The sequence below is a fragment of the Fusarium solani genome (assembly GCF_023522795.1).
Source record: "Fusarium solani strain SB1 chromosome Unknown bctg00000012, whole genome shotgun sequence".
Lineage (NCBI taxonomy): Eukaryota > Fungi > Ascomycota > Sordariomycetes > Hypocreales > Nectriaceae > Fusarium > Fusarium solani.
In genome coordinates, this window is record NW_027072146.1 from 867585 (window position 1) to 894083 (window position 26499).

The window sequence follows — 26499 nt, forward strand, 5'->3', positions numbered from 1 at the left end:
CTCCCCCATCTGGGCTACCCTCGCCAACTCCACCTCCAGTCATTAACATTCTTCTGTCAAGTCCTCACAAGAAGGCGAGTCTCTCATGTCGCATACCTAACAAATCTCTAGATACCTTCCACCGAAATCGCCCGGCAGCCATGTCTCCTTATCCCTGACCTCAATCGAGGCTGGTAGGCATTGGTCTTCCTCATTGGCTGCGTACTCAACGCCACTCGCAGCCTTGTTCTGAAACGTGCAGAAAAAGCCCAAGGTCTAGAATCACCTTCTCTTGGCAGCTGAAAACTCCCGTACGTGGCAGGGTGGCTCATGTTGCTTTCAGCCTCCTTCCTTTCTTCGGCTCCTTTTGGCTTTGAAGAAATTCCCTCAAACTTCTAAGCTTGAGCCGGAAGCAAACGAACTCTCATGGCGCCATCAGACGACAACTCGACAATAAGCTCGCCATGGACCGTCCTATTTCCCCATCAGAATGACACTAGCGCCCTTCGCGGTATCGTCGTCCCTAACTGGGTCAACTCCCCCCAATGTCCGAGGTACAATGGATATCCTCCAGAGCTGTCTCCTCACTCTTGTGGCGTGCATTTACACTGCTTTGCACCTCAACGTACCCGAGAAGACGGCTTGGTATCAAATCCTATGGTCTAAAACGCAATGGGTCGCCTTGACCCTCTTCGCGCCCGAGATTGTGCTGTACATGGCTGCTGACCAGTTGCAGCGGGCTTGGGCGCTTCGGCGCAAGCTCCGCAACCTCCAGAGTCGGAGCGATACAGTAGACAAATCTGTAGGCGCTACTCTGTTTCTCTGATATATGCTATCGGCTTTCTTGCTGACTATTACCTTAGTTCAATTTCGACTTGAAATATGCCTTCTTCGTCGTGATGCTAGGCGTTCACATTGACGTGGAAGAAATCCTCTCATTGCCGGATCTGGATCCCAGTGCCTATACTCGTTTTGCCAATATGCCATCCCCTCGGACAGCATCTATTAGTCCCCGTGGCCTCATCCGGCTGGCCGAGAAAGGGCATTGGCTGTACATTTCAAGGAAACGGATTGATGACAAAAGCAAAGCAGATTACATCCAGAAGGCTCTTGTTCTGACACAGATTCTTTGGATGGTTACTCAGTGCGTCACGCGCTACATGAATGATCTCCCCTTGACGTTGCTGGAGATACATACTGTGGTGCACGTTATCTGTGCCGTGTTTCTTTACGCCTGTTGGTTCCAGGTATGTTGACCTCTGGCCCAATTCTTCGTTTCGGTCACTGACTGAACTCCCCAGAAACCACTCAACGTACAGGAGCCAGAGGTGGTGAATCCAAGCCAGTTCCTTGGGGAGGCCGCAGCGATGGTTCAACAACAGTTCTACTCTTCTTGGTCAAACGAACTGGCCATCTTCCCGCCATGGTCTGCTGAACGGCCGATAACTCCCCTCAGGCTAGCCAGCGATCGGGCATCTATGCTATGGTTTAGCCCGGAACACTCATCAGTCATGCGACAAGGCGATATCCTGTTGTCTGGTTTGGCCCTCCACACAAGTTCTAGAGAGCTGGAGGTCACTGCACAGTTTCTCGAAAGATGGAATGCCATTTTCAGTGCATTTCCCTACGCAGACTGTGAGGTGCTTGCTCGTGGGACCGGCCCCAAGTTTGACGCGCCACACATGGAAGAAGAGATTGAACTCATGGGGCAGGGAAAGACGGATTGTCAGGCTCTTTACCTCAGTCGTCTTGACGAGTTTGAGAAGCCAGAGGACTTTCGCGAGTATCCATTCAGCCACCGTGAACGGAACCTGGTAGTGAACTTTCACGTCGCCATTCTTGGCCTGGCGCTGCTTCTTCCCGCATGCTACGGCGGTGTCCATCTAGCAGCATGGAAATGGACCTTCCCAAGCCATTTTGAGGGTCTTTTCTGGAAGATTTGCTGCCTCTTCATTGTTTGCGCATCCCCGGTCATGTTCATCATAGATATTGCCTTTATGGGACTGGTCGAACTTATCAACTATCGGACCGTCACCAACCGCCCAAGAGACGGGGAAGATGCAGAAGATGGGAAATCAAAGAAGAGGGGTGAGTCCGACTATTGGGATACCGGATTCTATGCTTTGATTTGTTTCAACATTCCTGTCTTGGTGATGTATATCGTTGCGAGGGTCTATATCGTGCTTGAGTCTTTTTTGAGCTTGAGATCTGTTCCTCTAGGTGTGTTTCTCTCGCCAGCATGGCTTCAGATGTTTCCTCATCTATAGAGTGTCGGATTTACGGCGTTGCGTTACGATAGGTGAGGCGGGGATGTTGGTCCACGGCTTCCATAGAGTCAAATATATTTCCGTACGTTTACACACTTGATCATTAGAATGAGCAAGGTGTATGAAATAAATTTGGTAGGTCAATTCGCAGTTCGACCTACCAACATACACGCCAATGATCGACTTATTTCCTCTCTCCAGGCTCAAGGGAATCTGTGGATGGACCGTAACTGATTGTGGAGATATTGAGCACGTAGATGCACACAAGGATCAAGTATTAAATCTCCAAACATACGCTTTTATAGATGCAAAACTACTAACTATGAATGAAAACAACGATGCTACTAGATATCGTCAACAAGCGGGCTGACACCCTGAGCAGTTCCAATACGATCTTCAAGATAGAATCTGAGCCTCTCAACAGCCGCTCGGTCCGACATCCACTTGCCGAAAGCTGTAGGGTCAGTTCCGGGCATCTCAAGGATAGAAGGATAGTTCTTAGGGGGCGCAATATCCTGGCGAACGGTCCAGCTGCCACGGGGCTCCAGAAACTCCTTGCTCAACATGAAGCTATGTAGAAGCTTAGCTCCCTCAGGGTGAGGAGCATCCTTCAGAATAGCACCAGCCTGAGGCCAAGAGACGAAGCGGCCCTTGACGGGGAAGGAGATGTTGTAGGGAGCAACAGGGCTGAGGCCGCCGGATGCGGTGAAGGTGGCAGCCCACTCGGTGTCGTTGCGGGTGAGGAGGGTTCTCGGGGATCTGGTGCCACGAACCCAGCGAGGGTTCAAGGCAAGGAGCTTATCAAGCCATTCAGTTCCGAGCTCCTTGATGCTAAATATGATATATAAGCGACTCTTTCTAAGCCTTACTGGACCACTGAATACTCACATGAGATCAAAGCCAAAGAGGACGGCGTCGTCGTCGTTGGGATAAGTGAGGACAAGCTTATCCTTGAACTCGGGACGCACCCAGTCCTCCCACTCAATAGGTCCCTCAACTCCCGGGAGCTTATCGGATCTCCATTGGCCAATCCAAGCGATGATGGCCATTCCGTAGTGGTAAGCGTTTCCCTTGTTCTTGAACTTGGGGTGAATCTTGTCCCAGCCGAGAGGGGCGTAATCCAGCAGGGCACCCTGGGAGGCCCATCGAGGGTAGTCGTGTAGGGTTTGGAGGATGATACTGTCCACCTGGACATTTTTCTCGGCGATCTGCTTGTCCAACTTGCCGTCGTGGTACTTGGACAAGTCGACAGTGACATTGAGGGTCATGCCAGGGAATCGCTGCTCGAAGGCCGTTTTCAAGTCGTCTCGCGAATTGGCCTCGTCACCGCCGTGCCAGAGGGTCACAACACCGCCCTCAGCAAGGGCTGCCTTGTGAATCTCATCAATGCTGCGCTTTTCGACCTTTGTCGCCGCCGCATTGACGAGGGCTTGGCTACCCAGCAGGGCAATGGTAAGAAGTGAGCGAATCATGATCAACGACTGAATGAACTCCTGATTGAGAACAAAGTGATGAGTGTTCAATGGCAACGAAGGGTGACGACATTGCTCTTTTATTCTGACTTACACCGCTGACCTCTGCCAAGCATCTAAAGGGATATCCCGCAATGCTGCTTGCCTTGGCAATGGTGATCAATAAGCTGCCGCGTAAGATCTACGACAGCCGAGCGGGATGACCCGCTTGATTTAAACGCGTCAATGCAACCATCGTGGGCTGTGTTTCTGGGCACGACGAATGCCCGTTCGGCGTTGGCCGAAGGTGTGGATCTCCAGGCCTGGCATGTATCACAATAATTAGACAACGGCTTAAGATACTCTGTTTGGCCTAGAAGGAACAGTGCTTCTTCCTTGCAGTGGCTCGAGGACACAAGTACAATGCGCTTTGCTTACAAAATTCTTTCATAAACATGACGGAGAGCATATTTGCCTTGTTTTAAACGCTGGTGTTTAAGCATAAGTGGCAATCCTTAGCGGGCTCGAACCACGGAGAAAATTTGTCCTTGATCTTCTACTTGGTGTGAAACAACCAATAAGCCAGGTAACTAGAGGTAACAGCCTCGGAGGTGAGCCGCGCGGGTATTGCAAGCTTGAGGCTTTTCTGAACTAAGCAATCATCTTGACTCTAATGACGCCTTAGCCGGGCTTTCTTTGCTCTCCGTAGGGTAACAATCGGTGAGGATAGCTCTCTACCTTGCGTGTTGGAAAGCAAGTTAGTGGTGGTAAATCTTTGTCATGGTTCTGTGCTCAATTGCAACCCCCATGATAAACACTAAATCATGCCATCTGAGACTGTCGGCTTATTGAAGAGCACCTATGAAGGTAGAGCCGTCTGGTTAAACAAATAGCCGACTTGAAAACTGGTCTGTTCCCCAATCTTCATCCTGTTTCCACGACTCCTGTGACCGCTATCCGTGCGTTCTTCATGGTGTAGAGATGAAGGATGAAACCCCTGATCGCCCCTTAAACTTTAATTCGCACCCAATATGGAATCCGGCCGGAGCTGCAGGGCCCTTCACTCTATACGCGCATAGAAGCTGAATCTCCCGTGGGGGTCATACTTCTGTTTTAAACCTTTCAACTTCCTCAAACGGACGCCATCGCTTCCATAGACCTGTTGAGCAGTCTCGGTGCCCCTTGCATATCCAATGTAAACACTCATGTCTCTCTCGCTGGTCCCCTTGTGCAACAAACCCCTGACTTTTGTGCCAATTTTAGCGGCAATTTTGTCATTTTTTGGGGATGAATAGAGAAGAGAGAAAAGACTATAGATGACTTGTTAAAGCAGGGCCACATTACGCATCCTTTTGAGTCTGACTTACGCAATAATGTTGCTCTCTCGATCTGCTACCGCAGTAGTCGATGCATCGATTGCCCGCACTCCTTGAAGGGGGTATCCCTCAAATATGACATAGCTGCGCTTGAAGTCGGGATTCTTCGTTATGAATTTGCTAAACTCATCATACACAGCGCGCTGAGTCGGGACATGATACTTCTGGAGGTTCAGGGAGTAGCCTTGTGTGCGGATGCCTTTCTGGCACGCGACAGAGTTATCGTCAAACGCAAAGACGGCAGAGATCTCACCGTAGGAGATCTCCTGGGTGCTGTTGAAAACTGGCTTGAGGTCTAGATAAGGCTTGGCATGTGGTGCCATCTCCTTCTCTGAGCCATCGTACACCATGAGAAAGAGTAGTACTGGCTATTGGATCTTTGTCAGCGATGATGATGCTCAAGCCTTGTAAGTGGGGGTTTCTTGCGCGTCCGAAACAAGTGAAGAAATAAGACATTCCCACGTACCGTATTTGGGTCGACATTAGGAACGATGGTGTACAGGGAGGCGACAAGCATGCCTGCTGGCTGCCGATCAACGCCATACCCGTTTGCGATGGCTTTGTTCGCAACTTCATAGAAAGCCCCGATTTGATCAGGGAGGTAAATGAAGGTCTTGACAAGCCAGTTGTCTTTGGCAGGGGCATCGTACACCTTGTAAGTGACCTCTGTAACAATCCCAAAGTTGTGACCGGCTCCCCGGAGGGCCCAGAAGAGATCAGAATTTTTTATTTTGGAGACTGTGACGGCTTTCCCGTTGGCTAGCACAACGCGGGCAGCGACAATCTGGTCAGTAAGTAAGCCGTAGTGTCCCTGCAGGGTGCCATGGCCGCCTCCAAGGGCAACACCCATGAGGCCGGTGCACTCGCAGACACCGGTCACTTGATGTGGAGATCAAAAGTCAGTACAAATAATTAATTGATAAGGCCTAGGTCAGAAGCCCTCTGAGAGTCGGCTGTACTCACCTGAACGCTTGCCTTGGGCAGAAAGAAACCTTTCAACCTGCCCACTTTTTACTCCTCCGCCGAGACTGACTGTCTTGCCATCTCTTGATAACTTCATGGTGTTGAGCTTCTGAGTAGATATTCCAATACCATGCTGCATTCTTTGCAGTTGCGAAGTCCAACCATGGCCTCCAGAGACAGTCAGAAAAGGGATGTTCTTCTTGTTGGCATATCGAACCTGTCAAAAGCCACAAGTTAGCGAGAGGCTCCGTAATAAATCGACTCAACACTTTGTGCCCGACTTTGACACCGTGATTCTCCTCCAAGGCAGAGGAGGGAGAGAACCAAGGGCTGCTGTAGCATACAATTGCCTGAACATCCTCTTCGCTGGCCACTTTGACGTATGCCGCATACGATGGAGCAGCAAACTTGGACCATCTCAGGCTGACATCGACAAAATCTGCTTGGTTCGGGATGTAAATCTCGGCATCAGCAGACAGCATGGGACCCAGCTGAGCCGCTATCTTCTTCGCGGGAAAGCATGTCGACGCTGTTGATGCTGCAGAAGCAAGAGAAAAGAATAGCGCGGCCAAAGCGTATTGGATGAAAGCGAATTGCCTCATCTTGGCTCTGCTTACTCTTAGAATGGTGATGTTCAAATTCAGTGGCTCTGAACCGAGCACCCACGACTTTTAAAGCCTGTCCTTTCACTCACATATGGGTCTCCAAATATCTGCTTCGTTGTTGTAGCTGTACGCCAAGCAGCTGAAAACTGCCGAATGCAGCCCTCCCCGGCAGGGCTGCTTAGCGAAGCGATGCACTATTGGAAGATGACATGGGAATTCATGGCGGGACCAATCTGACAGGTCTGACAGGTTTGACAGGTGGATATTCAGCTACGAACTAGAGGCAATTGATACTCAATCAGGCAGCGCCAAGACGGGGGAGGATAAATAGATAGCAAATAAAAAACCGAGAATGGAGGCAATCTTCAACGCATTGCCCAAGCGAGAGCTGAGGTCGAGGATAACGCTAGTGGCTGACACTGCAGCAGACTGCGTCCGGAGAAGCCGAATGGGCTCAACGTCGATAATGAGCACAAGAGTAAGGTCGAGGCATTATCTTGATCCATTGGAACTAAGAAGCTGCATGGCGCAAAAGCCACAAGCTGGAATTATACACCAATTCTGATGCTCATGGATGATACCTGGCAGCTAGGTAAGCCAATGTTTGATCAATTTACCCCCTCTTCTCTGCTCTATGGCAGAAGCTGATGAGAACCACTTGCTCAGGAACGTGTCCACCATCTGTCGCGAGTATATACAAGTTAGAGTATGTTCATATCTGTTTCTTCATGATTCAGAACTCTCCGAGCAATGCCTTTGACTGTGGCCGTGCTTCATGTCGAGGCACTGAGGAGAATACTGAACAGTCGTGATAAGCAACATCTGGGCTATTGCTGGCGAGAACTTCTTCTCACATCTTTAATCATAAGACCCCGTTATCTTGCTAAGACATATGTAGTTGAGTACTGAATTCACTTTTCAATTCGAGAAAATCACCAGATCAATGACGTGCAATTGCAAGCATGGTTGTATTGCGAACCAGACTAGTCCCCGACCCGACAACCAACTACCAAACCTAGACTACCAAACAAGAAGGATAAGTAAGGAGTGTGGTCACATGAAAATCACCAAGAGAAGTTTTGTAAAGGAAAACCCAAATGATTGGCCCAGCTTGTTGGGTCGACGGAAGACGACGAAGTGGAATTTTGGGTCATCGACTGCCTCGTTTCAGGGTCGGAAATACCAGTCAAGGTGTGTTCGCTTAGTCGGCAATACCGATCCAGGCAAAGCAGTGCTTGAAAGCGCGGGCCTCGAGGGCAAAGAGACCACCGTGGTCGAGCATGGCAGCGGGGTGCCACTGATCAGGGGTCAGGCGCTCAAGGAGGTCGGGATAGCTGTTGAGGCCGAGGGGCTCAGTCACACCCCATGGGTTGCGGAGGACGATGTACTGCTTGTCACCCTTGAAAGTGTAGCCGAGGACAGAGTAGGCGTGGTTGGCCACGATGTTGCTGCCCTGGTACATGTCGCCGGTGGCATAGGTCCAGGCGGTCATGGGGTTAATGGTCTTAAAGTTAACGCAGTTTTGGCGGACAAGGCCAAGGAGGCTGCAGGCAGAGTGCTTCTCAGTCTGGAAGTAGTGGGGGTCCTGGCCGTTGATCTGGGCCATGGCCTTGACGGGGTCACCACAGTGAGTCTTGGTGATATCGGGGTGCTCAGAGTTGCTGCCAGTGATCCACTTGGCAAAGGCCTTCTCGTACAGGGAAGGCCAGATGTCGGCACCGTCGCTGGAGCGGCAGTAGATGGGCTCGTTGTTCGAGTTGTTGATGGGGATCTCGTAGTTGACCTCAACAGTCTCGGTTTTGGAGTTATTGTGTCCGCCCTTGTCGTGGAACTTGATGGCAAGCTTCCTCTTCTGGTTCTGGTCGTGGTGGACCCTGGTAGCCCGGTTGATGCAAGAGGGATCAGCCCAGAAGACGGAGAAGAGAGCAGCAATCAGCCAGCTGTTGCTCGAGCAGCCCTGAGTGGGGTCGTCAAAGCCGTGCATGGCGATTCTCTCCTCGCCAAGTCGGAACATGGCGATGTCACCAATGAGTCGCTTGTTGACGTCCTGGAACAGGCGGTCGTACATGTCGCGCCAGGTACCGTTGGGAGGGCTCCAGTGGCCACCCTGCTTTCGATACTCGCTGACGAGCTCGTTGATGGTCATGGTCAAGTCGCGGTTTGACACGGTCCTGCCGATAGAGTGGGCGTTGAGGACGAGGTGCATCTTGCCGTTCTGCATGCGGGCCATCTTGACCTTCATCTTGGCGAAGTCCTTGAGGCCGAGGTGCTCGAGGTCGTCGAGCCTCTCAATCTCGGAGAGATCAGGGGTCATGAGATCACGCTCCTTGAGGATCTTCATGTCCTTCTCGTTGAGTCGCTCCGCCTTGCGGTCCTTCTCATCGAGCTTGAGTCCGGCAAAGAGCACAGAGTTGTGCTTCATGTCAAAGAGCTCATCGTAGTCCGTCTGCAAGACATTGGACAGGATGGTGGCCGAGGTCGGCGAGTATTTGTCAATCTTGCGTCCAATGAGAGCCTCGCAAAGAGCATAAGGGTTGACAGCTCCGACGTTGATGTCCTTGGGAGGAGAGTCGGGGTGCATCTTGTTGCCACGTCGAGAGGACATGGGTGTCACCTCGGGAACCTCTTCGTAGTCGGCCTGAAGGCCATCCGAGGGCTTCTCGAGCTTCTGGCCGAGAAGGGCCTCGACCAAGGTGTAGGGGTCGATGTTGAAGGTCCTGTTGTCCTGAGAACCAGAGGAAGAGGAAGAGAAACGAAGGTCACCCATGTTGACAGTAGTGAATGTTGGGAAAAAGATTTTGAGAGTAATTGTTGCAATGAATAGACAAGTAGCTGTGTCTGAGCTGTTTGTGTCCTGGAAGTTCTGAGTCAACGGGAGGAGATAGATATAGATATTCCCCTTGACCAACTGTAAACAGCACACATGAGATCCGCGTCATGGCGAGACGCCGCATTGTCAGCGATGAATCACATTTGCACCTAATACAACTCTCTCCGCAGTCGTAGTTGCCCTTGGCCGGGTTTCATCAAGTCTCATGGCCTGATACTGTCTTGATCTTCACGTGTACACTGCTCTCAGTAACCAGATGCATGGCTTGGACGGCTCGCTCGGCCTTACTCACGGCTTAACGCGAGTGTACATGCATGTTGAGTCCCAGAACGCCGAGATACTCGATTCCTCCGCCATGTCAGCCTTTGCAAAGTCACTTGTCAAGAGAGTTTGCGGGGGACGTGGATGGCGTCCCCGCACGAGGATGGCGATCCAGCATTGGTTTCCGTTGTCCCGAATGGTAGGGTCTCGTCAGAGACGGTCAATTGATTTCAAATATCAGTTGTATGAAGCATGTAGTTTGAGGGGATACGATGATTAACGCTCCCGCTATTAAGTCAGGGCCGTGTAAGGGCGCGTACGGATGTAACCGGACGGGAGGCGCCATTGGAGCACAACCCACGATGACTTTTTTTTGAAACGTTGTCTGAGGGGTATTAGACGCCACACCATCACTGCCGGTCGAGACGCTTTCTTGACTACGTAATCTTCAATCAGAGGCTTGACGAGAGCTTTAGCGAGCGAGATATTGAGCTCGCCGATGCCGTGTGTTCATCTATCCATCTCAGGGATACCCTGTCTCTCGATGCTCGCTTTGGTCTGCTATTCGACGTCACTCCTGAAAATTTGCACATTATAGTTTTAGTGACCTTTCTCTCGTTGACGGTTAACCGCGGCCTGAGAGCGGCTGTAGATCATTTCCCCAAGATGAGAATACTACGAGTTGAGTCCAAACTCAATGGTATTCACCCTACAGGTCCATGGGAGCTGGTACAGAGCCGGTCTTTTCTGAAATGAGGCAAAAATTCCATCAGTCTGTACTGTGAGCTCAATGTCCTCCAGCACGGCTTGAACAAGATGGACAACCAGGTACCTGAGCTTCTAGACTTCTTAGCCTGACGAACTAGCACGCTATGCGAATCAACTAAGCGTAGCTAAGTTTCGGGGCTTTGCTCGCATATTTGCTTCTGATATCACGGGAAAGTCCGAGGATCGGGATTCTGGCACAGAATGAAGCCAAGCTGTGTGTGACGGCCAGTGTTGTTTCTGTCCCAGTCATCTGAGAATCGTACCACTATGATTCTGTTTGCTGACACCCTGGCCTTTCATGCCATTCTTTCTCATAACTCAGAAACCTCGGCCAACTCGCTGAACGCATGTTACCGTATGCTTTTGGTTCTCAATAACTTCACGTGGGAGAGTTGAGGTGGAGCGCCGACCGTTTTCAGGGGCGGCTGTGCGGCTTGAAGTCAATTGCAAGATCAATGAATCCCATGTGGAACTTTATGTCAACGACCGACAGCAGTTCGGGAGATCGCCCGATGATAGAATCCAGGAGCGATGCTCCCGGCCGAGATCCGATCAACCTACGCGCGAGGGCAAAGAGAAGGGGAGAGCTTCATTGCACTTCGCGAGATCAAATAGCCTGACTTTTCATGATGCTTCCCGTCCGTATACAATTAATAGCACTCGCTAAGTATTTTTTTTTTTTTTCCCCTGGATAAATTACAATAACGCCATGTTTCAGGGGAGGGGGAGAGTTCACGGTATCTTATGCCGCACGAGCAGACACTCGCATGTGGCCAGTAAATCGCGTCGACGGGAGTCCTGTCAAGGCGCTCCAAGATTCTATTCGCGTGCCTTGCTACTAAGTCTGGAGCTCTCTTTGTGTCTGTGACAATAGAAGTAACTAGACCAAAAATGACCTCCCGGGTCCTGTCCTGCCGCATCAGCTAGGAGGGTAGGGTCATGGACACCATAGAGTCTGGCTTTGATTACAGCTAACAAATGGTCTCCTCCAATTATATAGGAGGATACTCGATGATCAAATGTTTCGAAATATTCTAGCCAGCCTAGCTATGGGCGAGCTGCCGCGCAGTTGCATCTCAACTCTGGTCTGCACGTTGATGGAGCCGTACGAAAGTGGTGTGTGTGGTTTGAGAACGGAGCATGCCACCCTACACCACCATTTCAATAGTTGACGAATTTTCTGTAACTCGATTGATCTGCCAACAGTGTCTAATGACCTAGGCCCAACACTAGGGTGATCAAGTTGTGCGGAAACGTACGCTTGAGGATCTATCATGACCACTTCCCCTGGTGATTCCGGGTCAGACTTTGGCGCCCGGGACGATCAATTTATCAACCGAAGCATGAAGGGGCTTCGATCAAGGCCCGCTATGTTATTGGCATGAGATCAAAACAACCAGTGTCACTCACTACCGATAGGTCCGGCGCGTATAACCGATCCTGGGATTGGTATCTATGCCGAGACCAGACCCAGTTTGATTGATGTAATCATTGTATCCATGACTCCTGACACTGTCCAAAGTGGAAGATCCTTTCATCTCTCGCATTCCCTTCCCTGGCATTCTATGGAAGGTTACACAAGGATCTGAATCTTAGTCATGCTAACAGACCTGTAACTAACTCCCCGCTAAGAATACATGGTCTCTTAAAACGGTTTCGATTTCGTAATGCATTAAAAAGATGCAAATCAAAGTGGATAGTCACAGTGGGATATTCGTATATCCGAGCCTTGATTTTATGAGTAAGACAAGTCTCACAACCTGTGAACAACACCGTACTCTTTTGATCCTCAATTTCTGATGTTTTGTTGTAAACTTGTTTCAATCATATATATTTGAGTGCAGCGTCCTTGTAATCGAAGTTGTTGGTTATCGCACGAGCCAAGATGGGGGACGAAGCAGCCAACGAGTCGCAGGTAGCGATTGTCATCAAGATCCCGCCCTCCTCTCACGCCGACGATGAGTCCTTTGCCGCGACAGTGGCCAGTATTGTCAATTCAGCCTATACAGAGGCTGAAGGGGACATCTTCTTACCTAATTACCAACGCACCTCTCCCACCGAAGTCGCCCAATTCATCCGCAACGGGCAACTCGCAGTTGCGTACCTCGAGGATTCCGGCCACCCCATTGGCTGCGTGTGCATCAAGTTGCTCGGGCCCGGCCGAGGAGAGTTCGGCATGTTGGCACTGGATGCCAAGCATCAGGGCGCTGGGTTAGGGCGGCGACTAGCCATGTTCGCGGAAGCCGAATGCCGCAGGAGCGGATGCATGATCATGCAATTGGAAGTGCTGGTGCCGAAAACCTTTCATCATGCTGGGAAGGAGAGGATGCAGGCGTGGTACCAACGACTGGGTTACAAGGTTGTCAAGCTTGGCAGTTTTGACGAGGACTACCCTGAACTGGCCAAGCTTCTTTCGGGGCCCACTGATTACAAGATATTTGAGAAGAAGCTCGTCGAGGCAGTTGCATAAACAGAGACAATGAATCTATGGCTCAAGCACGCACTGTAACAACGTGGTACCTCACATTGTGAATTTGTCATCCTAGAACTGACGACTCTGGCTCAACCATGTCAACACTTTGCATGATGTGACATTTCAGGGTTCGTCCGAGGACCTCCCTACCCCCACAATTCTCAAAGAGCCGTTTAGGCAAGTGGCATCTCGAGGGCGTCGCACGGCCCCCATGGGGGTGATGCTTCATCTTGGCATCGCCACCGAAGCTTTCGGGATTTGACACGGTTCCGCGACAGATGACTGACATCTGGGGAGATGTGCAAGAAGTTACCCCATTCCTATGGTCATTAGAGATTTTCTCAAGAAAGAAAACGCAAGGTCGATAGCTCAAGCATGACAAGCACCTTTCATTAATCATCCCCTGACTGCAAAGTATCTAGTCGATGATATTGCGTATGGAAATCCCCCGCCCCCAGGCCTCTTTGAACCCTTTGACCAACTTGCGCGTCCAAGATCGAGGTTCCTGAGTGGCTTGGGCACGGGGCAATTGCCACATGGCTTCCCGTTTGCTTGTCTGTCTTGGTGGAGATGGCGGAGATGAAGCAAACCGCCGAGCCCGGCTGGTCCATCCAGGGCAGTCGAGGAACTTGTGGAACCATGTTGAAAGAAAACTTAAACGATCCTGCTAAAGAGTACTTACGTTTCCGTGGTTTCTCTGTACCACTCTAAGTATTCTTTAACAGGTGTGGACAGGGATTCAGTCGCAGAAGCTGCCCGACTGTCCAAGTGATGCCTTGAATCTCAGGCAAAAGTTCCCGCACGGTCCCTCTACCTCCCACCAATGCACAACTCAACCCACACAACTGGCTTCGGTAGAGGCAACAAGAGTCATGGCAAGCAACCAGCAATTTCAACGGCCCCTTAGCCTTATCTCCTGGTTTCGTCCGGTACCGAGAATTGGAACCGACTCCTGCGACAGCTCGTCCGGGGAACAGTTGGTCTGAGAACCGTCCGTCAATCGGAAAATCTGTGCCACAGACTCGGCTGGAGCTCCGTTTCAACCTTTCCACAACAAGTTAGTTAAGGGGGCAAATCGGGCTATTTTGAGTTTGGACCATGCATTGTGGCTTGCTTAGCTCATTGCCAATCGTATCAGCTGGCGACGGCATGTGGCGCGCCTTAACGAATCGAGGACATGGCATGAATCGCTTCTATTGATGAAGCATGATTCTCCTGTATGGCAATTGCACGACAAGAAGCTTCGAAGGCATCTAGATCTCGCGAGACCACCCTCCCAAGACGACATTCGAAGCACTCGCTTGCTGATAAGGAATGAGGCGTCTCTTGGCAGCGGAATCGTCGTCCCGCGAACGGACGTGGAGACAGGGGCTCAAGCGATTCAGGTTAGCGCTGGCACGTGCTGTGATGTGCTAGGGAATCCCCTGCCTGTGAAAAGGCTGCGACGCCCTTTGGAGATTTGACCACCCGTCGTCAATTGACATCCAGCCCAACCCACGAGCGAGGTGAGAACAGATCGACAGTTGAGCATCGCTCAACCTCAGGGTATGCCTTCAACCATGGCCTATCAACGAGAGATTGAGATGCAGGCGATACCGCCGCCGCCCCAGAAGCCAGTCATCCTCGTCGAAAACAGCTTCGCCGTCACCATTAGCGAGCCGGAGAAGCCGGTCCCGGAGCCAACGGGGGCCTTCAATCGTTTGCTGCACAGCTTTGGTCCAGCTTCCAACCGCTCAGATGATGGCATGAGCCTGAGCAGCCACGGCACAGCCCATGGTCCCCATGGGCGGTTCTTCAGTCTTCGGAGGGCCAACTACAAGTCTGCCAACACGCAATTGGCCCGGGAACTCAAGAATCGTCATCTGCAGATGATTGCCTTTGGTGGTTCAATTGGTATGTGGACCCTTCAACTCAGATGCCTCATGCGGTGTTGGCGTCGCCCTCGATGACATCTAGTCTTTACATATTGACGACAACTAACTCCATCACAGGAACCGGTCTATTCGTCGCGTCGGGAGTAGCTCTCTATCGTGGTGGTCCAGCCTCCCTGTTACTTGCCTTTGTCATCATGGGCGTCATGCAGTTCTTCACGATGCAGGCTCTAGGTGAGCTTTCCGTGGCCTTTCCAGTTGGCGGATCCTTCGCCAATTATTCGACTCGTTTCTTGGATCCATCTTGGGGTTTTGCGATGGGTTGGAAGTGAGTGTCCCGTCGGCCTTCAACCCCTCATCAGGGGTCACCTGAATTAGACAATGACCACTGACACCATGTGAAGCTATACCCTCCAGTACCTCATCGTGTTACCGCTTGAAATCATTGCGGGCGCCTTCACTACTATGTATTGGAATCCAGAGCCCAGCAAGTCGATATTTGTTGCCATGTTCCTAGTCATCATCGCGGGCATCAATCTGCTTGGTGTGCGAGGATATGGCGAGGCAGAATTCATCTTCTCCACGGTCAAGGTGATAGCCATTCTAGGATTTATGTAAGAGAGCTCAACTCCCCCTCTACGGCAAGATAGAAAGGGGACTAGTTCTAACGTGATCTAGCCTTCTCGGTATCATCATCAACGTCATGGGCCATCCAGACAGCGGCTACATCGGGTTCCAATACTGGTCAAACCCTGGAGCTTTCAACCATGGCTTCAAAGGCTTCGCCAGCGTTCTGGTCACGGCAACCTTTTCCTTTGCTGGCACTGAAATGGTTGGACTCGCCGCAGCCGAAACAGCAAACCCCCGAAAATCATTGCCGGCCGCCGTCAAGCAAGTGTTTTGGCGAATCAGCATCTTCTATATCACCTCGATCCTGCTGATCGGCTTGCTGGTGCCTTATAACCAACCTAGGCTACTGGGGGCTAAGTTTGGCTCCGATGCCGTGGCTAGTCCTTTTGTCATTGCCATCGAGAGCGGTGGTCAGACGGTGCTTCCGAGTGTTATGAACGGCGTCATCCTTGTAGCTCTCATCAGCGTTGGCAATACTGCCGTGTATGCCTCGTCCCGCACCCTGACTGCATTGGCAGAGCAGTCTTTGGCACCAAAGATCTTCACCTACATCGATCGTCGTGGCCGCCCGCTGGCTGCTATCATCTTTGCTTGTGTCGTTGGCCTACTTGCATTTCTCGCCGATACCGACATCCATACCGAAATCTTCAACTGGCTTCTTGCGATCAGTGGGCTCAGCACCCTCTTCACCTGGGCTAGCATCTGCCTCTGCCACATCCGCTTCCGGAAAGCCTGGGAACTATCTGGATATAACCTCTCACAGTTAGCATTCCGCTCTCAAGTCGGTGTGTGGGGATCTTGGGTCGCGCTTGGATCTTATGGAATGGTGCTGGTTTTGCAGTTCTGGGTTGCGGCATCCCCAATTCCGCTTGAAGATGGAGAACCCTCCACGCAAGAGAGGGTTAAGACTTTCTTCATGCAAGTCCTTACGGTGCCTATAATCTTTGCCTTTTATCTAGGTCACAAGCTTTGGTGTCGTACAAAGTTTGTGCGTGACAAGGACATGGATGTTGATACGGGTCGGAGGTATCTGCAGACTTGGAACGAGGACGAGGCGGAGGCGAGAAAAGGCTGGCCCCTCTGGAAACGACTGTATAATACCATGTGTTAGACTAATTAGATGGGCTATCGCGGCAAAGACAAAGTGTTCAATAGACTTAATACCTGACAAGATTCACACAACTAAGCTCGGACGATGTGCTTCAATTCTCAAACCTCGCAACCACTACTCAACTAACGAGCCCTATTGTCATGGATGTCATCGAACAAGGGGATTACGTCGTAGCGAGCGAGATCTGATCGAGACCTAGTTCCATTCTACATTGTAAAAGGGGCATATCGTTCTCACAGCCCCAGCGGCAGACTATAATCCTCTATTGGACTCCTGTGATCTTGATGGCCGTGAAGTTGTCTAAGAAACAAGCCTATGGCATCATTTGAGATATCGCCTTGTTGTATTAGGTACAAGCAGCGAGGGTCCATCTTAGTGGGAACTTGACAGCAACTCGTGACACCAGCAAGGAGTAGAATAAGTCATCGTACAAGAAATAATGGATGGGTACACGACGGTTTGGACCACGAGCACGTTGTGAAATGTGCAAATCCTGTTGGCTTGAACCCTTTGACAAGCGCCAAGAGCTGTTGGGATTCAAGCTGTGAAAATGGCCCAGGCACCGACTTAAACGGGAGTTCCAGGTTGACTGTTGGAGACGCAAGGTAAACGGTAAGGGTCAATTTGGTCAACAGTGCCTTCCTGCTTCTCTCAACTCCATGCTAAACTATGGTAAACTTTTCTAGTAATATTGAGAGACTGTTTTCTTCAGGTGTTATTGTGTCGTATAGATGCGGAACCTGGACCAGGTGAAACTTCCAATAATATAAATGATCCAGGCCATGCCACCATGCCCTCCACTCTTCTAGGCTTGCTTCGTACCATCTTCTTCCTTGCGGCCACGTCCATGCCGCCATTCGAAAATGGTGCGAGGCTTTTCCTTGATGACTTGTCGAAGCTTGTCGACGCTTCGGTCCATCCACACCTCTGGGGAAGAGCCACTGACCGGGTGCAGGGGCAGACTGTCTCTGCTCAGGAGGAAAGAGTCTGACTGGCGAGTGTCGAAAGAGGCGATGAGGTCCATATCCGCGGCAATCTGATCGCAGTATGTCTCGAGCGGCAAGTCGTTCACATCATGACCAAAGGGGTTTTCGATCTCTTGGCCAATAAAGAGTAGACCAAGGATGATGTAGGCGGCAGCGATGGAGGCCGGGATGGCGATCCACTCAAGCTTACCCGTCAGCTGGAACGGAAGAAGAATGACATAAATGAAAGTGATTTGGCTGATAGCGATTGTATAGGCGATCGGTAGTGGGGTGTTGAGGACCCTCTCACAGCCCGTCATGGCGTCGTTGAGCATGGTCAGATGATTATACGCGAGGGTCTGTTGCATGAGAACAGGCAGCTGCTTGTTGCGGACCATCGAGTCCAGAGTGACAGCAAGGTGGTTGAGGATTTCAAGAGGCAGATTTCCCTGGTGTTGTTCGGCCTTCTTAACAGCCTTCCGGGGATTGCTAGTAGCAAAGGGAATGCCCAGATACTCGCCAGCGGAGTGATACATCGACTTCGACCGGCTGACGCGGGCCTCGGGTGAAGTGCCATTGCCATCGGCGACAATGAAGGTATCGAGAGACGCAATGTAGGGCTGGATATCGGGTTGGGTGTCACAGGGTTCGAAACGGAGTTGGTGCTTGAGAGCCATCGCAAAGGCGACGATAAGATTCATAGCCCCAATCTTCTTGAGGAGGATCTCTCGAGAGTCCTGGCCAGCAGGCTCAACGGTGTGAATCCAGAAGATGCGACCAAGGGTTTGCGATGCCAAGGTGAGGCTTCCCCAATAACGACGACCCTCGGCGTAACGTTCGTATGCGGTGGACCCGCGGAAAGAAAGGCACAGACCGACGACAAAACCAAGAATAGTGAGAAGAACGGAGTTAACGTTGATAGGTTTAACCTTCATGGAGATGACGGTTATGAGGGTCGACCAAGCTGCGATGAGAAGGAGTGGTACCATCAATTTGGGGATGATGGAACCATGGAGTTGCATGACCAACGGCCATTTTGAATGGCTCTGGAGGTTTCGCGGACCGGTGAAGTAGCTGTCATCGGGCTCGGTAGTGCGATGAAAGAGGTGCGGGTGGGCGTGGACGCTTGGCGAAGGAGGCGATTGTGGGTAGGACGGGACGTCGAGTCCGGGCGAGTGAAGAGGTTTCACATTTGGGGCCGCCTGAGTCTTGTCTTCGGTCGCCTGGACCGTGGCAGTGGTGGCCTGCATCTTGCTCAACGGTTCACGTCGTCGACGAATGTGTTAGGGGACGCGATCTCTGTGAAACTGGGAGAGTCAGTCAGTCTGTCACGGTGAAGTAGAATGGTGAAGGAAACAGTGGAGTTCGGAGTGCCTACCGAGCGTTGATGCACAAATTGACGCGATGGGTGCATGTGAAGGAAGGAAAGTGGGTGAGACAAGGAAGGAAAAGCCAAGACCTTAAGAGAAAGCCAAGATTCAAAAGAGGGGAGGGGCTACAGCAGGAGGAAATGAAAGGGACTTCTGACATGGTACGGCTGACTACGCGCTAAGGCAAGCTGACACTGTAGAGCAACGCTACGATCTTGGTCTAGGCCTAATTTAGTGGAGAAGCTCTGAAGAGCCCCGTCGGGGATAAAAAAAATATGGAATCGCTATACTAATACTAAGATAACCCCTTTAGTTTTAATTAGTAATTTAATTATATTTTAATCATTTAATTTAATTAAAAAGAAAATTAATTAAAATATTAAACCTTAAGTTATTAATTAATTTTATTAATATTTAAATTAATATAATTATAAAAATATTATAATATTATTAAATATATTATATTACTTAAGTATTAAATTAAATTATTTAAGTTTTTTATATTATTATTTTAAAGCTTTTAAATGTTTATATTAAACTTTTTTATATAATTAATTTTATAAAATTTAAATAAATAAATTTAAAAATAATTATAATAATTTTAAATAATTTTAATAAGTTAAAAGATTATAATTATTTAATTTTATTATTTAAATTTTATTTTAATATTTATAATTATAAAAATTAGTATTAAAATTATTATTTAAATTATTATTATTTATATATTTATATAAGCTAAGATATATATATTATATATTTAATTAGATAAATTTATTTAATTAAACTTATAAACCTTTATTTATTATTAAGTCTAGCGCTAATACTTTTTAGATTTATAAAACTCTAATATTAATTTTAAGAATTAATCTCTCTAAGTAAACTTATAATATTAATAACCTTTATTTCTTAATATAATTATATTTATAGCTATAAAGCTAAATCTTAGCTAATTATAATAAGATTTTGTTAATTTTTTTATTTAATATTATAAAAGGTATTAATATTAATAATAAGGGTTATAAGTTATATTTTAAATTAATTATTATTATATAAGTTCTTAAGAAATATAATATTTTAATAAATAAAATTTTCCTTTTTTTTAATAAAATTAAATCTTTTATTAATATTATAATTAAATAAAAAGAAATTAAAAAAAATATTATAATTAAAAATTATAAATTTAATTTATATTTATTAATTATTATTATTAAAATTACTATTAAAATTACTATTATTTATATATTTATATAAGCTAAGATATATATATTATATATTTAATTAAATAAATTTAATTAATTAAACCTATAGACTTTTATCTACTACTAAGTCTAGCGCTAAGCCCTAGCGCTAATACTTTTTAAGTTTATAAAACTCTAATACTAACTCTAAGAACTAATCCCTTTAAATAATAGACCTATAACACTAATAACCTTGATTTCCTAATATAGTTATGCCTATAGCTATATAGCTAAATCCTAGCTAATTATAAGACTTCTTTAATCTTCTTATTTAGCGTTATAAAAGATATTAATATTAATAATAAGAGTAATAAGCTATGCCTTATATAGGTATATATTATTATTATTTCTTAAGTTATTAAGGAAATTAATTTCTTTCTAGGCGAGATACCTATATTTCTTTAGCTTTTTTTTTAAAGAGCTTTAAATAAAAAAAGCTTTTTTTTAATAAAATTAAATTAATTATTTATATTATAACTAAGTAAAAAAAGACTAAGTAAAAGAAAAAAAAAGTTATAATTAAAGATTATAAGTTTAACTTAAACCTTTTATTTAATAGGCTATATACTTATTATAATACTCTAAATAGCTCTATATAATATTATTTCTTATAGCTTATTATAGGTATTTTTTATGCCTTTATAAAGCTTATAGATCTCTTTAATAAGGTTATCTTAATTATATAAAAAGGGATATTAATAAATATTTATTATATTATTTTAATTTATTAATTAAAGGTTTTAATAAAAAATTATTATTATAATCTTATTAATATATTATTAATTAATTAATTAATTATAAATTAGTTAATTAATTAGTTATAGTTATTATTAGTTATAATTAAACTTTTTCTTATAAAGATAATAAAAGTTTAATTCTTTAAGATTTTAATCTCTTTAAGTAATTAAAAATTATAAGAATAATTAAAAGATTAATATAAGAGGGGAGCTACTATACAAAGGGGTTAGATTTTAATTACTTTAGCTAGTTAAGATATAAGCTATTTATTATAAATAAAGCTAGTTTTAATATATTATTAAAGCTATTAATAATTATATAAATAAACCTTATTAATTTAAGCCTATTAAGACTTTAGGCTTTAAGTATAAAGCCTTTATTATTAAAATTACTAAGATATTAATTAAGATATTTTAATTCTTATTTTAAGTAATATAAAGTAATAAAATAATATTAATTAATTAAGCTTTATATTTAATTTAATATTTTAAAGAGCTTTATTTAGTATTATTTTTTATAGCTTATTATAAATACTTTTAAGGCTTTTATAAAGCTTATAAATTACCTTTATAAAGTTATTTTAATTATATTAAAAGTTATATTAATAAATAGTAATTATATTATTTTAATTATTTAATTAAAAATCTTTATAAAAAATAATTATTATAATCTTATTATTAATATATTATTAATTATAATTAAGCTTTTTCTAATAAAAATATTAAAAATATAATCCTTTAAGATTTTAATCTCTTTAAGTAATTAAAAATTATAAAGATAATTAAAAGATTAATATTAAAGGAGAGAGTTATTATATATAAGGGATTTTAATCTCTTTAATTAATTAAGATATAACTTATTTATTATAAGTAAAGCTAATTTTAATATATTATTAAAGTTATTAATAATTATATAAATAAACCTTATTAATCTAAGCTTATTAAGACTTTAAGCTTTAAATATAAAGCCTTTATTATTAAAATTATTAAGATATTAATTAAGATATTTTAATTTTTATTTTAAGTAAAATAAAATCTAAAAATAATAATTAATATATATATATAATAAGTAAATTAGATAAATAAGTAAATTAAAAATCTTAACTTCTTAAACTAGAAACCGCAATAAAAATACTATAAATTATCTAATTAATTATATCTATTTATTATATTTTTCCCTAGATATCTTAATTATTACCTAATAAGTCCTTATATTACCATGCAGTACCCACCTGCCGGTAATACCCACCTGCCGGTAAGCAAAAAAAATATTTCCCCATACAAAATGCAATTTTTCAACCATATGTGGAAAATTCACCAAAAATAAAACCCGTGAAATTAGTTTCGAATTTCGTTTTAGAATCAAGTAAATTTTAATATTTCCGCGGTATTTTGACCTCACGCCCTGCGCGTGTGCGTACCACAGCTAATTCTTCCCCCTCCGAATTTGAACTCTCATCTTCTTCCATCCCTCCCACCTCGATCACATCCCCAACAGCATCCGCTTCTTCAATTACTTCGTTTACCTCGGAAATAGTCTCACCAGCCACTAGAGCCTCCGCCAATGTCATGAATCTTTTGTTGGGATTCGGTATCGCCTTCCTCTTCTTGCCTCTGCTCAACCGCCCAACTTCCTCCTCCAGGCTGGCTATTCTAGTGCTCAGAGAGGCGATCTTTGACTCTTGAGCTTCAAACCCTCTCGATATCACAGAATAGCGCCTTCTTGTTGACGGACTCTTATTCTTCCCCAGATCTCGGATGTGGCGGCTGGTCTTTGGCGTATTATCAGAGTCGACTTGCCCGTCTCGGTGGCCGTCCGACCCGGGCGTCGTTTCCTTCTTGTCCGGCTGGATCTCAGGATATATGAGCGCTTTCCGCCGTGAAATCGGCCAGTTTCCAGTCACCCTCCAGCCTGAGAGGATATTTTTCTTCGTCATACCCACTTCCCTGGCCTTGGCATAGGCCTTGATGAAGTTGACCTTGTCCACCGGCGCAGAATCGGTCAGGCTGGTCAGTTTTTGGAGCTCTTTGCGATAGCCAGCCTTGGATGCATTGAATGGGCCATTGTCAAGTGGTTGTAGACCGTGAGAGCAATGAGCAGGCAGGTAACAGCAATATACGTTGTTCAAAAAGCACGTAGCCATCCACTCATCCTGAATTCTCAGTCAGCGCCGTCAGAGGGATTTCTGATCTAGAACAGGTAGATACTCACAGATACATGGCTCCTATGGCCATCTAGTATGATGAGCCTTGCATCAGACTCATCCGCCGGTTGCGTTTGAGGCAGATAGACCTCCTTTAGCCACTCGACTGCGATATGGTTGTCCGTCCAGCCATTGTCGGACGTGATATAATACCAGTCGGCGACCCCCCGGAGCTCGTCGATAAACCACTGTTGCTGGAGCTCTTTACCTTTGAAGATAATCCCCGGCTTGAGAAGACGGCCATCTGCGGTGACGGCTTCCATAAAGGTAGTCCAAGTGCGGGACTGCGAGCCCTTGAGGAAGGCCTTCCTCCTAGGGTCGCTACTGCCAATGACCAAGGAATCCAAGCCTATTTTTTCAGTGGATTAGAGAGTTTCGTAGCAAAAATAATCAATGCTCACCAAATCCAGCCATGATACCGCCCTCGTCAACATTAACCGTGTTCTCCGGTTTGATCCAGCCATATTCGCTCTCGCGGATATCAAAGTACCAATTGACGGCCATTGGGGTGAAGGAATTGAACCTTGCAGCTTCCTGACGTTTCCCCACCTTCGTCTTGATATTGGGATGGCGTTTAATGAATCTGGCTAGCCAGTGCACACCGATAGGCCTTTCCCGGCCCTGCTGTCTCAAGAGGGCAGCGACGGTGGCGCGGACTTGACTGTGGGAAGGAGCGTAGCCCAAGGCCTCTTGTCGAAGTATCCAGGTGACCAATCTGGACTCCTCCGACTTGGATAGCAGCTGGGCAGGCTGAGTGACCTCTGATTTTGACGGTAGGCCTCTTAATCGGTCAGAAAGAGTGGTTTGAGGGACGCCATTCTTCTGGGCAGCCTGGTTCTGGGAGAGGCCATTATCGGTGACATCCAGTACGGCCTGGATAACATCCTCCTCCGTATAAGATAATCGAGGCATGTTTGAGGCGATTGAGGAAAGATGGGAAAGAGAAAATTCTGGATGAAGCTTCGGGGAGGCTGGGTGATAAGGGAGGCATTTTGAGACATTTTACATTAGTGCCGCGCGACCATGCCGCATGCGTCATTAACTAGACAATGCTGGAATATTAAATTCCATACAATTCTTAATACAGCAGACATTTTCTCATGAAAAAATCTTTCCTTTTGATAAAGTACTGTGTAAGTGAAATTGGGCATTTTGTATGGGGAAATATTTTTTTTGCTTACCGGCAGGTGGGTATTACCGGCAGGTGGGTACTGCATGGTATAGCTAGTCTTACCATAGATACTATAATACTAAACCCTTAGTTACACTAACCTTCCTTAACTACTACTCCTCGATAATTTAGCTATTACCTATATATTAATATCTATCTAATTAATTACTTACTTTTCTTCCTTTATTATTATTACCTCTCTTTTCTATAGTCTAGTCTTTTTTGCCCTTTAGTATTAGCTTAATATCTTATTTACTTATTTAAGTTTTTTCACCCTAGCCTTAAGTAAAATAACCTTATATATAATTATTTTTATTCCCTTAGAATAAGACTATATAGCTTTTAAAATTAACTCTAGGGAGTTATTTTTATGCCTTATAACTTATCTCTTAAGGTATTCTAACTAAGATTAAGCCTTAAGTATAGTCTTTAGGGTCTTTAAAACCTAAGGGGTTAATAGTTTAATTACCTTTTTAGCTAGTATTAGAGTCTATAGCTATATATTAAGCTTCAAGACTATACTTTCTAGGTTAAGAGGAATAAGCTTAGTCCCTCTAAAGGCTAATTTAATATTCTTTTTTATTATAATAGCCTAAAATATAGTATAGAAGGCTAAAAAAAACTTAATCTTTAAAATATAAGTTATAAAGTATTTAATTAGATATTTTATTTCTTAGCTATAAGTATTCTTAAGTATATTAAAATACTTAATATTAAGGGGCTAAAGTATATAAGATAAATAAGATAATATATAAAACTTAATAATTTTATTTTTTTTATAATATTTCTTAAATTTAATTAAGTAATAACTTTTATAGCTATTAAGGATTAAAAAATAATAGTAATTATTTAATTACTTAGCTATATATTTATTAAAGTACTTAAGCTACTTAAGACTAATCTTATTATTAATCTAGCTATTTTAGGTTATTATAATAGCCTAATTACTTAAGAGGTTATTATCTTAGTATTAATTAGCGAGGTAATATTAGCCTATATTAATAATAAATAATAAGATTACTTAGCTATTTATATTAATTACTTAAATAATTATAATTTATTCTTAGTTTCTAGGCTATATTAATTTTAGTTTTTTATACTTATTTATATTTATAATAATTATTTTACTTTAAATTATGCCTATTATAAAGCTAATTTTATTAATATTATAAAAATTATTTAATTAAATACTATACTTTATAATTATATTTACTATAAATATAAATTAATTATAGATAATAGCTAGATCTTTATACTTAGCTCTCTAGTAGTTATATTTTTAAAAAAAATATATCTTAAGCTCTAAGTATTACTTAATAAAGTTTAAAGCCTAATATGTGCTAATTAATAGCGCATTATAATTAATAAGTAATTAATTAGTTATTTCTTTTATACTATAAAGCTAGGGGGAAATCCTTATAAATCTAAGTCGAGAATAAAGTAAATAAAGATTTATTCCTCTAGATTAAATAGCTAATATAATTTCTAAATAATATTGCGTCGAGATTAAATACTATTATATTAGCGCTATAATATATTATAACTAACCTTATAGGTCTTTATAGCATATTTAAGACTTAACTTAGGGTTATTTTAATAGGCATAAAGTATAAGAAGAACTCTAGCCTTATAATTTAGCTATAATATTATAGGTAATAAAGAATTAATTAATTAAATAGTAAGGATATAAGATAAGGGATTTTTAATCTACTTACTTATCTAATCTACTTACTATATATATATATTATATAAATTCTTTTTTTATATATTTAAAAATATAATATTTTTAAATAAAAAATTTAATATATTTTTTAAAAAAGTTATATATATATAATTTATTTTATTTTATTTTATTTTATAATTATTATAAGAAAATTATAAGATAATAGGCCTTAATAGCTAGATTAAGGTAAAATTATAGATAAAAGGTAAGTCTCTATTATATATAAGACTTTAACTTACTAAGTCCTCTAAGAGCCCTCAGCTATAAGATACTATACTAGGGTAGAGTCACGTAACCCTATACCTAAGGTTTAGCTAATTAGCTAGCCTTAACCTATTTAGGAACTATACTCTTATAATTACCTCTCCTCTAAAGATCTTAGTCCCTAAGATCCCTTTAACTAAATTTAAATTCTAAATAGCTTCTTTTATTGCCTTTATACCTAGCTAAGTTATATATATTATATTAGTAATATATTATTTATTATTATTTATTTTCCTTTATAA

At 44.2% G+C, this 26499-nt stretch overlaps 8 protein-coding genes across 8 annotated transcripts; 3 read left to right on the top strand and 5 right to left on the bottom strand.

Annotated features, from left to right (window-relative positions):
• Positions 1–469: 469 nt before the first annotated feature.
• MRS44_016286 (uncharacterized protein) lies at positions 470–2246 on the top strand (the record flags this gene model as incomplete). Its single annotated transcript, XM_046267947.2, has 3 exons — positions 470–781; positions 843–1226; positions 1281–2246. The coding sequence occupies 3 exons, from the start codon at positions 470–472 to the stop codon at positions 2244–2246; spliced, it is 1662 nt and encodes a 553-aa protein (XP_046125059.2).
• A 344-nt stretch (positions 2247–2590) lies between these two features.
• Positions 2591–3718, bottom strand: MRS44_016287 (uncharacterized protein; the record flags this gene model as incomplete). Its single annotated transcript, XM_046271714.2, has 2 exons — positions 2591–3077; positions 3135–3718. 2 exons carry the CDS (start codon positions 3716–3718, stop codon positions 2591–2593), a joined length of 1071 nt encoding a protein of 356 aa, XP_046125058.1.
• A 1342-nt stretch (positions 3719–5060) lies between these two features.
• MRS44_016288 (uncharacterized protein) lies at positions 5061–6638 on the bottom strand (the record flags this gene model as incomplete). Its single annotated transcript, XM_065617967.1, has 4 exons — positions 5061–5441; positions 5540–5952; positions 6037–6253; positions 6306–6638. The coding sequence occupies 4 exons, from the start codon at positions 6636–6638 to the stop codon at positions 5061–5063; spliced, it is 1344 nt and encodes a 447-aa protein (XP_065474039.1).
• Positions 6639–7842: 1204 nt separating this feature from the next.
• Positions 7843–9408, bottom strand: MRS44_016289 (uncharacterized protein; the record flags this gene model as incomplete). The annotated part of the gene is made up of 1 exon (XM_046282780.2): positions 7843–9408. One exon carries the CDS (start codon positions 9406–9408, stop codon positions 7843–7845), a length of 1566 nt encoding a protein of 521 aa, XP_046125056.1.
• A 2977-nt stretch (positions 9409–12385) lies between these two features.
• On the top strand, positions 12386–12970 carry MRS44_016290 (uncharacterized protein; the record flags this gene model as incomplete). Its single annotated transcript, XM_046277786.2, has 1 exon — positions 12386–12970. The coding sequence occupies one exon, from the start codon at positions 12386–12388 to the stop codon at positions 12968–12970; it is 585 nt and encodes a 194-aa protein (XP_046125055.2).
• Positions 12971–14532: 1562 nt separating this feature from the next.
• On the top strand, positions 14533–16585 carry MRS44_016291 (uncharacterized protein; the record flags this gene model as incomplete). The annotated part of the gene is made up of 4 exons (XM_046277785.2): positions 14533–14866; positions 14965–15172; positions 15249–15458; positions 15523–16585. The coding sequence occupies 4 exons, from the start codon at positions 14533–14535 to the stop codon at positions 16583–16585; spliced, it is 1815 nt and encodes a 604-aa protein (XP_046125054.2).
• An 805-nt stretch (positions 16586–17390) lies between these two features.
• On the bottom strand, positions 17391–18800 carry MRS44_016292 (uncharacterized protein; the record flags this gene model as incomplete). Its single annotated transcript, XM_046277784.2, has 1 exon — positions 17391–18800. One exon carries the CDS (start codon positions 18798–18800, stop codon positions 17391–17393), a length of 1410 nt encoding a protein of 469 aa, XP_046125053.1.
• A 3468-nt stretch (positions 18801–22268) lies between these two features.
• MRS44_016293 (uncharacterized protein) lies at positions 22269–24011 on the bottom strand (the record flags this gene model as incomplete). The annotated part of the gene is made up of 3 exons (XM_065617968.1): positions 22269–23048; positions 23108–23448; positions 23501–24011. The coding sequence occupies 3 exons, from the start codon at positions 24009–24011 to the stop codon at positions 22269–22271; spliced, it is 1632 nt and encodes a 543-aa protein (XP_065474040.1).
• Between the last annotated feature and the right edge of the window lie 2488 nt (positions 24012–26499).